Below are 14,192 nucleotides of genomic sequence, written 5' to 3'. Positions count from 1 at the left end.
GGATAGTGTATCCTTCCGGTGTAGTTCCTGTCATTAGGAAATGTATTATAACCTCAAAATGACCATCCGCGACGTGCACTGCAAATAGTTGCACGTTAAGAAATCCTTCCTCCAAATTAGTGGGCTCTGCCCCTATTTCAATGCGCAACAGATGGTCTGGTTCCACTTTCAATCATCCAGGCTTCACAATAACTTCAAAATCATACTCCTGGAACAGTAAGAGCCACTTGTAGATTCTCCCCCCAAACACAGGCTTATTGACCTAGTACTTCACCGCGGAGTGATCCATATACATCTTAAAATGGCCTCCTAGCAAGTAGTGCCTAAACATCTGGAGCACATACACCATGGCTAACCCTTCATGGTCAGTGGTAGAATAGTTCTTCTCTGCTTTGGATAGTCTTCGGCTTGCGAACGCGATACAATGGTTCAAGTCTCCTCCACCAGGATGTGTCAGTACTACTCCCAGTGCTATACATGATGCGTCAACATGTGCACGAAACTCCTTCTTCCAATCCAGGAAGACTAGAATCGACATGGTGACCATCTTTTCTTTCAATATATCCAAGCTCTTCTTACAGTCCTCGTTCTAGCAGAATGTGACATCCTTCTTCAACAATTTCTCCATAGGCACGGTGATCTGGGCATAGCCTTTGATAAACTTTCTATATAGTCCTGTATGTCCCAGGGTAGCATGCAGTTTCTTCACACTCCTTGGTGCTTTCAAGTTAAGTACCACCGCGATCTTCGTGGGATCTACCATCAATCCTTGTCTGCAAACCACATGACCCAACAGGGTCCCAAAAGGAACACAAAACAGAAACTTCTTTAGATTGAGCGCGATCTGGTATCATCTATAGGTATCCAACATCAAGCGCAAGCTTGCTACATGGCGTTTTACTAGTCCAAACACAGTCGAGTCATCAAAGTATACCTCCAGGAACTTATGAATAAATTCCTTGAACGTAGCAACAACTATGCGTGAGTAGATCGCAGGTGCATTCTTCAATCCAAACAACATTACAGTGTACTGAAAACAACCCCACTCAGTCGTGAAGGTTGTCTTGCTCCTATCCTCCAACGCGATTTTGATCTCATGGTATCCTAAGAAGCCATCCGTGAAGGAATATGCTTCCTGGCCACCTACATTGTCCAAAACCTCATCGGTGAAAGAAGTCAGGAAAGTATCATGTACACAAGCATCATTCAGCTCTCTAAGATCCATGCATATCCTTATTTCATCCTTCTGCTTCTTCTCATGTAACACCATCGAGTTTACCCAGTCAGGTTCTTCCATTGGCTCAATGATGCCTGTCGCGAGCATGTTGTCTAGCTCTAAGCGGACCTTCTTCTTATACTTTGAATTGAGATGGTAAGGTCTTTTCTTAACAGGCTTCACATTGGGCTCTACTGTGATCTTTATAACACCCAGGTCCCTGATTATCCCCTTCAGATCCGTAAACTTGGTAGGGAATAAATCCTAGTATTTGCAGAGAAATTCAGCGACCTTATCCACCGTCATGTCATCCTAGTAGTCTCCAATATTGGCGAATTTGTGTTCTGCCCCCATACCAATGTTTACTTGTTTTGTTTTTAATGGAGTGGTTATATCAGGGTTATCAATTTGCGGTCCTTCAACCTCGCAGTGAACTTCTGTTTCAGGAATGTTAATCTTTCGCAGATCCTTATCCTCTTCTTCAGTAGTTACAATATAGCATTCCAGTGCCTGACTTAGCTGAGTAGCCCACTCAGGCTGAATTAGGTCCAAAGGATCCTGCGGTGTCCTAAAGATTACTGCTTTCACTTCTTGTAGCGCCTCACCTATACAATCAAACCCATATTCAAAACTGAATATCATTATGAACCCTTCACATAGAATATCCCATTCACTTGTACCATGGCGAAGCTTTCTTTCTACGTACCAATTCATCGGGACAACATCCTAGGTGTGATAGAACAAGTGCACCCATTCAGGTTGGGGCTTCGCAACATAAGCTTGGGCCCATTTGGCCAAGTGTGTGCGTGGATCATCCTGCCCATCATATTTGTCTATCATTCACATCTTTGGTTTCCCAAAGCGTGTTCTGATCATCCTCCTACATTCGCGCCAATCATCAAATCTTCCCTTATGCGTATCCCACCATCTTGCTGGCGTAGCGCGCACTGCCCAGTCCAATGCCTGGAAACGCTTCTTTTCTGGTATTTCCCTCTCAAATGCATCTAAAAATACATCTACATCATTCAAGCCATCATAAGTAGGAAGATTTCTTACCTTAGAGGACACACAGTGCAGCGATCGTGTCATCATGTTGCAGTTCACCATAGTCACTTCGTGTAACCGATTCTGCCATCATTCTAACTCTTCATCGGAGTCCGAGGTGTAGGAGCTCTCGCTATCCGATGTAGTTCGTCCATCCGCGTTGGGGTTCACCCAATCTTGGTCTCACGCTGTTATCTTATAGATACAGTCCAAATCGTCATTACTCTCATAATTGCAGACTGGTTCTGTATAGCACGATCCTTCAGCAGGATCTAGGGGTACTATTACGTGTAGTGATTTCTTCTCAAATATCATATTTAATTTCTTTAGATTGATTACCCCATTCATATTAGTAGCCCAGTCAATTCCCAGGAGTGCAAGATAGGGGTTGTTGTCATCCACTATCTCTATTACTTCAAAATTAGCTAGCATGCTCACAGCTTCAATATCCATAGTCACCCCCTATAGTTGCCCCATGGGGATGATCTTCTAATGATTCGCCATCCTTAGCTGAATTGGAGACCATTGCAGCGCGGGTCTCCCCATCCCTTCCCAAGTCCTCTTTGGTAGGACGTTCACATCTGACCCTAGGTCCAAAATAACCTGATCCATTTCATACTCTCCTATCTGCGCGGTCAGTCTCATCTCCCATCTCGTCCTTGTTTTATGCTTGTCAATATTTCGTACCACGTGTGGCTCACCCGAAGCAGTTATGGCGCATCTATTTATGAGCTCTTGTAACCCCTTCACAGCCTCACTATCACGTAGTAACTTCATGCAAGTCTCCAGGAAGGTTGTGAGCATAGTAGGGTCCATCTCCTGATGAGGCTTATCCTTGCCTCCCGAGGTGGAGGCCTCAGTGAAGCTCTTCTTAGCTTCCATGAAGGTTTCACGTGCGCGCTCCAAATTGAACTCAGCCTCCTTCGCCGGAGCTTTGCAATCCCATGTACTGTCTTTTGGTTGTTTCCCCTTGTCATCTCCTGTTGCGATTCCACTCTAGAGCACTATATTCACGTTTGGACCCTCTTCGCATGGCTCATACCTCATCATCTGCAGGTTCTGAGTCGACGAAGGTGGTAGCGCCCCTTTGTCACATATCCTAGCTATCAGCGTAGGACAGTCTCACGTTTCATGATCAAATAAAGTACAATACTTGCACGATGGACATGTTGGGTTACTGCAATCACGGGCATAGTGTCTTGGTCCTCCACAATTGTAGCAAATCAACTGTCCTCGACCTCTACCAGGTCCTCCTCTGACTCGGCCTCATCCGCGCTCCTGAAATCTAGTCCGTGCCATCCCTGCACTTTGGTCAGGGGGGCCGTGTTTCTGCCTAAACCTTATAGGCGAGTGTTATATCCATCATCAATTCATAACTCCTGCAATTACGCTCATCGTGCCCTACCGACTTACAAAAGTTGCAGAACAGATGTTGCGGTGTCTGTACAAACTTCTGTAGCAAATAACAGCTATTTGTGGCATGTTTTTTTGCTACCTGACATATAGCGCACCATAATGAAGGCCCCGTGCTTGGTCTTGCTTGAGTTTGTGGCCTCAAAAGCATCGGCCCTCCTCCTGCAATGTAGTTCGCAAAGACCGGGCAATGGTCTTTGTCATGTCCCTCACTCTTGAATTTTAGGCACCATACCTCCTCGCACACCTCTGGTCGAACCGTTCTATCCTGCTTCAGACTTTGCATCTCAAGACACAAATTCTTCAACTGCGCATGGATCTATTGAACCCCTAGATTTGGATCTTTGATCAGTGTTTCATGCAGTCTCGTGGCAATCTTGAAGGCCTCTGCCTGAGTTGTTATCTTCTGTTCTGACAACGCAAACCTTAAGTGTGGCAGTAGCGAAGCCACAAACCACTTGCGATGCTGTCCGTCTGTCAAATTCATGTTAGCTTTGTGGATTGTACACTTCAACCTCTCATCTAGTTCGCAAGGCATCTCACCTGGTTGCATCACGATTTCTTTGAATCCCACAATCGACAGTGCCTCGGATTTAGGCCTGCTGAATTCTCTATTCAGTGATGTCTGGATGTCTGCCACTCCAGCATTCGGGTTATCATTAGAGTACTTGATATACCAAGTTAGTGCGCGATCTTGCAGAGCACTAACCAATGTCGCATGATACTAGTACAACTGCAACCTAGTATCTCTCCAAGTGCTCCATTCCACAACTTGAAGACTCCATGGGCCATTGCACTGCATGTATGGCTATGAAAACTCTTAAGGGCTTACAACAATGTGTGCTCTTACGCAACATGTATGTATGAACATCAAGTCTTACAAATTCCTTGGGAAATATACCTCCGTATGACGGGATTTCACCACTTGGACCAAAACCCTTAGGGTGTGCACACATCATACACATTGGCTCCTTTATTCTAACCACTCCATCTTCATTCATTGTGTTCATATTCATACCACCACTTCTCTCAATGCTCTATGATTCTAACATAATGCTTATTATAACCACTATTAAAAAAAATAAAAGGAGGGGGAGGCTGGAGCAGGAGGGGTCTTTCTTTGCCCCAATGGAAAAGTATGGAAAACATTTGCCTCTAGATTGGGAATAGCTACAAACAATCAGGCAGAAGCATATGCATTATGACAAGGGCCAAGATTGGCAACCGTCGAAGGAATAACCGAATTATCTATTTTTGGGGACTCTCTTATTACAATTTAAAAATGTATACATTGGGCCAAAAACAAGGACCATGATCTAAATCCAATATCGTACAGATTTTAATTTTTTTTATATTTGATAAGTTTAAATTTATAGAATTCTTCCATAGAAGGAGGGAAAACAATAGGCCGCAGGGGGCAGATGATCAAGCAAATTAGGCTGTCACCTTGTAGCAAGGTGACCTTATGGTGGATGAGGGTGCATTAAATAAATGTCACATTCTATCAAGTTATTTAAATGAAGATCCTTGAGCGACAGGAAGAGCTAATACAAGAGTGAATTAACTAACATGATGATTAAATGCTTAATGTATATACTGGTACATCTATTATGCAGAGGAAGGACTGAAGATTTGTTGTACCCTTCATCCTCCATATCGACATTTATGAACAAACATGATAGGACCAAGGACAGTTGGAAGGTCGTGAGCCAGGATTTAATGGAGAGAGAGCGAAGGAATGACACATTCTCAATTCGAGGAGGATTAAATGCTTAATGTATATACTGTTGGAAATTTCTGTTTATTTCAAGCACACAAAAAATAACACACAGAGAACAACGCTCTGAATTTCCACAGGATCTTTATCATATAAAAATAAAATTAAAAACTGTTACAGAATTTGTCTTCCTCGACTCAAAGGGATTTACAACAGGAACTTCAGTTCCAGAACCTGAGTCCAATATCTCAGAAAACTAAAAATAGTTCAGCACTGCTGTGCGTTGCAAGAAGAAAAAGAACTTCTTGGCTAATACTCTCTACACACTTCTCGTCTCTGCTCTTGCATTTTCTTTTATATATGGTGAACAACACAAAATATCTTTTCAATACGTGTTGTTTTTCCCATACTTCCGTGAAAATAAAAAATAGTAAAATTTAAGATTTCACCTACATTTACCAACCCTAGTAAATATCATTTATTACACGGCTCAAAATATCCTATTTGAATTTAATGCATGCTTATCACACCATCGCATCGCAAGAAGAGAAAGATGTGCCACCGCCTCTATAACCTTTAAATCATGCGATCTGCGATCTGCGATCATGCGATCTGTGATCGCATCACAAATATCGCATCGCAGACAATCAAGCATGCAGCGAAGGGTGACGAGGGAAAAATGCGATATGCGATGGGATCGCATCGCAGGAAAAAATCTGCAAGTTGAAATTACCATTCCAACACTCCCCTTTAATTTTAACTGCTGGGTTTTTTCTGCATACCCAGGCATTTCCTGAAATGATCAAAGCTTTTCTTTGCTAATGGTTTTGTCAAGATATCAGCTCGCTGATCCTCTGTTCTGCAGTGGTGCAAAACAATCTCACCATTGTTAACCAATTCACGTATGAAGTGAAATTTGGTGTCTATGTGCTTTGTCCTTTTATGAAAAACAGAATTTTTTGACAATGCTATTACTGAGCTATTGTCGCAGTAAATGGTTGTGCCCTTTTCCTGTTCATGACACAAATCTTTGAGAACTCTTCTCAGCCACACTGCTTGGCATGCTGCTGCTGTTGCTGCCACATATTCTGCCTCTGCTGTTGATAAAGCTACGACTAGTTGCTTCTTGGAAGCCCATGAGATGGCTCCCGATCCCATATGAAACACATATCCTGATGTGCTTTTCCTATCATCAACACTTCCAGCCCAATCACTGTCAATGTAACCTGTCAACATGAAACTTTCAGAAGAGGAGTATAAAATACCAAACCCCTTCGTTCCATTCACATACCTTAGAATCCTCTTGGCTGCCTGCCAATGAGTCTCTTTCGGTCTTTCCATAAATCTGGAGATTAAACTTACAGCGTGCATAATGTCCGGCCTAGTTGCAGTCAAGTACATAAGGCTGCCAACTATGCTCTTGTATAGTTTTGGATCAAAATATTTGTTGCTGTCTTCTTTGGTCAATTTCAACCCCATTACAGTTGGAGTCACAGCAGCTTTGCTGTTCTGCATGTTAAATCTCTTCAACACTTCTTCTACATATTTATCTTGAGAAATGGAAACGCCATTTTCACTTTGGTCTACTTCAATTCCAAGAAAATATCTTAAGAAGCCCAAGTCAGTCATTTCAAATTCACTTTTCATGACTGCTTTAAAATCAACAATGAGAGACGCATCATTGCTAGTAAAAATCAAATCATCTACATATAAAACAACAATAATAATCTTACCGTCATTCTCCTTTATGTAGAGTGTGGGTTCACCATCACACTTGTCAAACCCATTCTTAATCAGGTAAGCATCTATTCTGTTGTACCATGCTCTTGGAGCTTGCTTCAGCCCATAAAGAGCCTTCTTGAGTTTGCAGACTTTATGCTCTTGGCCTTCAACTTCATAGCCTGGAGGTTGTTTAACATAAACCTCTTCTTTTAATACTCCATTCAGGAATGCAGATTTAACATCCATCTGATAAATCTTCCACTTGTGTTGCACTGCAATAGACAACACAGTTCTGACTGTTTCCATCCTTGCTACTGGTGCAAAGGTTTCATCATAGTCTTTTCCTTGTTGCTGCTTGTAGCCTTTCACAACAAGTCTTGCTTTGTGCCTGTCAATCTTGCCTTCAGCATTGCTTTTGGTCTTGTAGACCCACTTAACTCCAATGGCATCTTTGCCTTTAGGGAGGTCCACTAACTCCCATGTTTTACTCTTCTCAATTGCACCAATTTCTTCATTCATTGCTTCAATCCATTTATCTTCATTTACAGCATCTTCAAAATGAACTGGGTCATCAACATGACAATATAAAGCGAATAATGAATTCAGACCGGTATTGTTACTTACCTCTCCTTGTTCATAAATCTCATTCAGATTTCTGAATCTTGGTCTTCTTGGTGTGCTTGGAGTTCCATCCGAACTTGAGGGTATTTCAGATCCCTGTGGTGTGCTTGGAGAAACACTTCCTTGACTTCTTAAGGCTGTTCGAATTCCAGATTGTGGTGTGGTTTGTTGTACTTGTTGTGGTGGAGGAGGACCCACCAAGGAAGGATTATTTACTGTTGTCCCTTCCTCTTCTTCTTCGTGAGACATAATTGTCTTCACATTCACTGTCTTCTCTAAGCTTCCATCCCAAGCTTCATCTTCAATGAACTGCACATCTCTGCTTACGATCAATTTCTTGGTGGATGGATTATAGAGTTTGTATGCTTTTGACTCATCACAATAGCCAATAAAGACACACTTCTCCCCCTTACTATCAAGCTTCTTCCTTAGCTGATCTGGTACATGTGCATATGCTACACAACCAAATACTCTCATGTGAGTGACAGTTTGCTTTTGACCACTCCATGCTTCTTCTGGTACTTTGTTCATGACAACTTTAGTTGGGCATCTATTCAAGATGTAAACTGCGCAAGTAACAGCTTCTGCCCAATACTCATGCGGCAAGTGTTTTGCCTTCAGCATACTTCTGACCATGTCAAGAATGGTCCTATTCTTTCTTTCAGCAACACCGTTTTGCTGAGGTGTATACCTCGCGGTGAACTGCTTTCGTATGCCATTCTCTCTGCAAAAACGCAGAAAGTCTTGGGAGATGTACTCTCCTCCTCTATCTGTTCTAAGCACTTTGATATAATGCCCACACTGCTTTTCAACAAGAGTTTTGAAGTGGTGGAATTTCTCAAACACTTCACTCTTCTGTTTCAACATATACACCCATGTCTTTCTGGTGTAATCATCAATAAAAGTTAAAACATATTTATTTCCGGAAAATGATGGTGTTTGCATCGGTCCACACACATCAGAATGAACAATTTCCAATGGTGCTATTGCCCTTATGCTCTTCCCGCTTTGAAAACTTTCTCTGTGTTGCTTGCCCAAGATGCAGCCTTCACAAAGGCTGTCTGGTTTCTCAATCAACGGCAATCCCTTTACCATTCCCTTTCTGTGCAACAGATTCAAGCCTCCGAAATTGAGATGTCCAAATCTCAAATGCCACAACCAATTCACATCTTTCACTTGTTCCTGAAAGACTTCTTGTGTTACAGCCGCAATAGTTCTGCCTTCCTTCAAATCTGCCCTGAGTTTGAGAGGAAACATTCTATTGCTGGTCATCTGCACCTGTGCAATGATCTTCTTACTTGGAGGTATGTCTCTGATTGTACACAAATCATCTTTGAAGAACACGTTGTAACCCTTGTTTATGAGTTGTCCAATGCTCAAAAAATTACATTTCAGACCAGGTACATAGTATACATCTGGCACAATCATCTGTTCTCCATTTTTTGCTCGGATACTGACTCTGCCCTTACCCTTGACAGATATCGTATTATCAGTCCCTGTTGTTACCTCAGATTTCACATTTTCATCGAGAATGGCAAACATTTCAATATTTCCAGTCACGTGATTACTACAACCTGAGTCTAAGAACCAGAAATCTTCTTGTTTGTCTTGTGCTATGTTACATGTTAACAGCACGTTCTTTGAGTTCTTATCTTCTTCATTTGCAAATTAGCATTCTGCCTATTATTCATGTCACTTTGCTTTTTCTTACATTCATTGGCATAGTGCCCATATTTCTTACAATAATGACATTGGACTTGGGATTTGTCATACCTTTGTCCATGAGCTTGTTGTTTGCTTGAACCTTCATCTTGGTTCTGATTGCAGCTCCTTCCGCTTGTGCTTGCAGGATAATTTCTGCCTCTGTTTTGGCTTCTTCCACGACCTCTGTAATTTTCTCTGCCTCGACCTCTTCTTTGGCCAAAAGACATCTGAGTCTTGAATGCTTGCTCAAAAGAGGAATCTGTTCCTCTACTCAGTCTATGTTCATGAAACAAAAGTGAAGCACTCAGCTCATCTACCGTGAACTGTGAGAGATCTTTTGTTTCTTCTATTGCTACCACAATAGATTCAAACCTTGAGGGTAAACATCTCAAGATTTTCTCTACAATCCTTCTTTCTTCAAGAATCTCACCATGAGATCTTATCTGGGTTATTAAGCCAATAACCTGAGTGAAGAATGAATCTATTGTTTCAGATTCCTTCATGCTGAGATTTTCAAAGTCTTTCCTCAACATCTGCAACTTTGCAGTCTTCACCTTCTCCATGCCTTGATAGGCAGTTTTGAGAATATCCCAAGCCTCCTTAGATTTTGTTGCTGCAGCAATCCGCGGAAAAACACTTTCATGCACTGATTGGAAGAGGAAAAAGAGGGCTTTGGCATCCTTCTTCTTGTCGCTCTTCAACTAGCCTCTTTCTGCTGCTGTCAAAGCAGCCAACGCTGTTGCATCTGCCGGTTCAGCACAGCCTGTTTCAACCAGCTCCCATATTCCTTGAGAAGCAAACAATGCTTTCATTGTTATGGACCAATAACTGTAGTTTTTCCCATTAAACTGTGGCAGTTGGGGATTTGTCAAACTAGTTCTAGTATCTGCCATCTTAACTTGTGTAAATAAAGAAGAGATACTGACCCAAAAAAAAAAACAAGCAAAAAATTTCTTTGCTGGAAAAAATCTGCTCAGCAAGCTTCTTACAGCTCCTACAGTGAAAAAACAAACTCTGTGTTTTTGAATCACTGAGTGCCTAGACTAGCTCCGATACCATGTTGGAAATTTCTGTTTATTTCAAGCACACAAAAAATAACACATAGAGAACAACGCTCTGAATTTCCATAGGATCTTTATCATATAAAAATAAAATTAAAAACTGTTACAGAATTTGTCTTCCTTGACTCAGAGGGATTTACAACAGGAACTCAGTTCCAGAACCTGAGTCCAATATCTCAGAAAACTAAAAATAGTTCAGCACTGCTGTGCGTTGCAAGAAGAAAAAGAACTTCTTGGCTAATACTCTCTACACACTTCTCGTCTCTGCTCTTGCATTTTCTTTTATATATGGTAAACAACACAAAATATCTTTTCAATACGTGTTGTTTTTCCCATACTTCCGTGAAAATAAAAAATAGTAAAATTTAAGATTTCACCTACATTTACCAACCCTAGTAAATATCATTTATTACACGGCTCAAAATATCCTATTTGAATTTAATGCATGCTTATCACACCATCGCATCGCAAGAAGAGAAAGATGTGCCACCGCCTCTATAACTTTTAAATCATGCGATGTGCGATCATGCGATCTGCGATGGCATCGCAAATATCGCATCGCGATCATGCGATCTGCGATGGCATCGCAAATATCGCATCGCATGCAGCGAAGGGTGACGAGGGAAAAATGCGATATGCCCAGGAAAAAATCTGCAAGTTGAAATTACCATTCCAACATATACTGGTACATCTATTATGCAGAGGAAGGACCGAAGATTTGTTGTACCCTTCATCCTCCATATCGACATTTATGAACAAACATGACAGGACCAAGGACAGTTGGAAGGTCGTGAGCCAGGATTTAATGGAGAGAGAGCGAAGGAATGACACATTCTCAATTCGAGGAGGATTATTGCAGGCTATTCTTATGGGAATTTTTCTTGAGGCAAGAAGCAATGGAATTAAATCTAATCACAAGAAGAGCATTAATGAAGAGAATTGAAATAGAAGCGACCTCTATCGCAGTTAATTTGGAATTGATCCAAACTATAAGGATATGGTTAGGGAGAGCATACACATTGTGGATTGCAACTCACCTTCTCTGTGATAATGTCATGGTTTCTCCATCTCGGAATGGAGCGGGAGACTCGCGTGAGAATTCTTGTGCATTCACGAATGAAGTAGAAGCGATGATCTCCCGGATTGGAGGGAAAAAATTAAGTAAAGCCAGGTCACATTTTTCCCGTGTTAGGTGAGTTACACGGCTTAAGGAAGGACATGGAGATTGTCGAGAAAACTTTGCAGGTAATCATGATGAGTATTGAGAACTTGGTCTGGAAGGCTGAGAACTCATAAGACAAAATGGGATTGCGGTAGTCAATTCTAAAGCAAGCGTTTGGTATCGGTGAAGGCGACGACAATGAGAAAGCTAGCGATGACCAGGGAGTTCTTTCTCCGGAGATTCCACATGTGGCTGTGCAAAGTTATCCCCAGGATGTAGAACAGCAAGAGGAGGTCGAAGAGGAATAAGACGTTAGTTAGTCTTTATTTATAGTAGTTAGACTATATATATAATTTTTTGTGTTATGCAAATATGTAAAGCGTAATGGCGTTTTTTGACAAACACATAAGCTAAATGTTGTAAAAATGTTGAGTCAGAAACCTCTAAAAACTCTTTCCCTCTGGTCAAAACTATTTTAGAAAAATATAGAAATAAAAATGATGTTGAATATATTAATTCCCCCAAATTCCTACTTATTCAATAGAAATATTACCAATTTCTTTTAAATAATAATAATATGATAAAAATTAAGAATTCTACTCAAATTCTTGAACCTTAATTTTCAAATAGTTAATCTAATCTAAATATAAATTATATTTTAAAAAAAAAATTTATTTCTTATTTCAGGATTTAAATTTAATTTTGATTTCATTGTGTGTCATGCTCATTTTCTGGTAAATTACTTTCATCTTTTGAAATACAGAAATAAAAAAATTGAATGTTTTTTAAATTCTATACATTACTATTAAATTTTATGAAGTTCAGTGATACCTTTGATATTATAAAATAATAAAAAGAAAAATCAAGTGAGAAGTAGTTTAAAAGAAAAAATCCTCAAACAAAATTTATTTGGCGGATACGAATACATGTCAAATATTTAACCTGCTGTTACCCATCATAACCCCATTTCTTGGGTAGCAAAGATTAAATTCATAACATCTTAACTATACTAGCCGTTCCTAGCGGTTTTGCGTAAATTTAAAATAAAACATACCATGGCCGGGGAATTTGTCAGTACAGGGTCCATCTTTGCAATAGCAAACGAACGGCGCAGCCACAGTTGAAACCGAAGTGTTGTAACCACATATTCCATGACTTTCTTCACATAACGTACAGCTTTCGTCATCTTTGAGAACTGGAACTATTGATGCCGCATGAACTGGTAATTGTTCCAGCAGAGACGCCGAAGTCGAATTATCCTTCTCATACGAGTAATAGACACTACCATTACATCTCGACAGATGTAAGTGATCCTGTTCCTTATATTTGTAGACATATACAGTCAGGACCTCTGTAGCCGTTAATGTGAAGCCCGTGCCTTCAAATTCTGAAGACTCTATCGATTTATTAAGGCTAGGATCCAAAAATTGACAATTCTGACCCCTGGTGATAACTAATGTACTAGGAGGCAGAAGCGCTTGTATTGTGTAATTCATACCATGAATAAGGATAACAAAATTTGAATTCTCCACACAGTGGACCTGGAAGCTAGGGTCACCGCATCCACGATTTCCTACGCCGTAGGGATACCCTATATTCAGAGTTCCACATTTACTGTTATTTTGGCAGAACTCATATTGTGTGTCCAAGCTTAAGGAGCAGGGGAACAGCGAGGTACAGCCGACAATAACGACAAGGAAGAAGAGGTATTGAGGCAGCGAAGGAAGAAGGCGTTGAGATGAACAGATAATTGCATGAGGAGAAAACGAGATGATAGCCATCGAATAAGCGTTTCGAACAGAAAAGTGATCCCCAAACTGTAACAGATTGAGCGACATGGAAGCGTAGGTATCGTTAAATAATTTAATTTAGTTCGATCGCTTCTCCTTTCCCTTCCGCGGACTTGTCAGTGGCCCATAAATCAATCATATTCCGCACGAGATGCCATCACATGGCGGCACGGAAAATTTGAGCACGAAGACTATTGTTGTTGATAATACTTCTAGAAAATTAACATGACGGCAAAGACTTTGAGGTCGGCAAATGTGGCAACTTCGTGATCATGGAGTCAATATGACAACAATAGTAGGGAATCGTGAATGCGAGATGCCAGCGGAAGGCACATAAATCTATATTTGATGCCGTAAAGAAGGGGTGAGATATGCCATCACACGGCGGGACAGATTCAGAAATTTTCAGCACGAAGACAATTGTTATTGATAATACTTGTGGAAAATTAACATCACAAGGAAGTCTTTGAGGTCGACATAATGGAGTCAAGAGTGAATATAACAGCTATGGTGGGCTGACACGATAACCAATACACCCTTCAAGTCATAGGTATGAATGGTACTTCTAAAAAGTGGAAAATATTATTTGAAGTGTAAAGATCCGTAGAACTTGCTAATACGATGTATATGACTATTTGGAGCGTAGAGCTAAACCAAATATCAAAATGTTGAAAAGTAGGTGCGCACCAGATGGATGTAGACTAAACAGTGAAAATAGTGCGGATTAAAAAGAAAGAAATAA

The 14,192-nt window shown here is 40.8% G+C and overlaps 1 protein-coding gene across 1 annotated transcript in view; it reads right to left on the bottom strand.

The window, feature by feature from the left end:
• Positions 1–13,588, bottom strand: part of LOC149175698 (putative receptor-like protein kinase At5g20050) — a 100,217-nt gene extending 86,629 nt beyond the window's left edge. The window contains exon 1 of the mRNA XM_089422934.1: positions 12,715–13,588. Coding sequence (XP_089279060.1) covers positions 12,715–13,498 — 784 coding nt within the window. The 5' untranslated portion in view covers positions 13,499–13,588. The remainder of the gene's footprint in view (positions 1–12,714) is intronic.
• Positions 13,589–14,192: the final 604 nt, after the last annotated feature.

This window comes from Pinus tabuliformis, chromosome 4_1 (genome assembly GCF_031772625.1).
Source record: "Pinus tabuliformis cultivar Carrire ecotype Pingquan chromosome 4_1, CPIR1, whole genome shotgun sequence".
NCBI lineage: Eukaryota > Viridiplantae > Streptophyta > Pinopsida > Pinales > Pinaceae > Pinus > Pinus tabuliformis.
The sequence above is the reverse complement of the archived record's forward strand: the minus strand, read 5'-3'. Positions and strand labels throughout refer to the sequence as shown.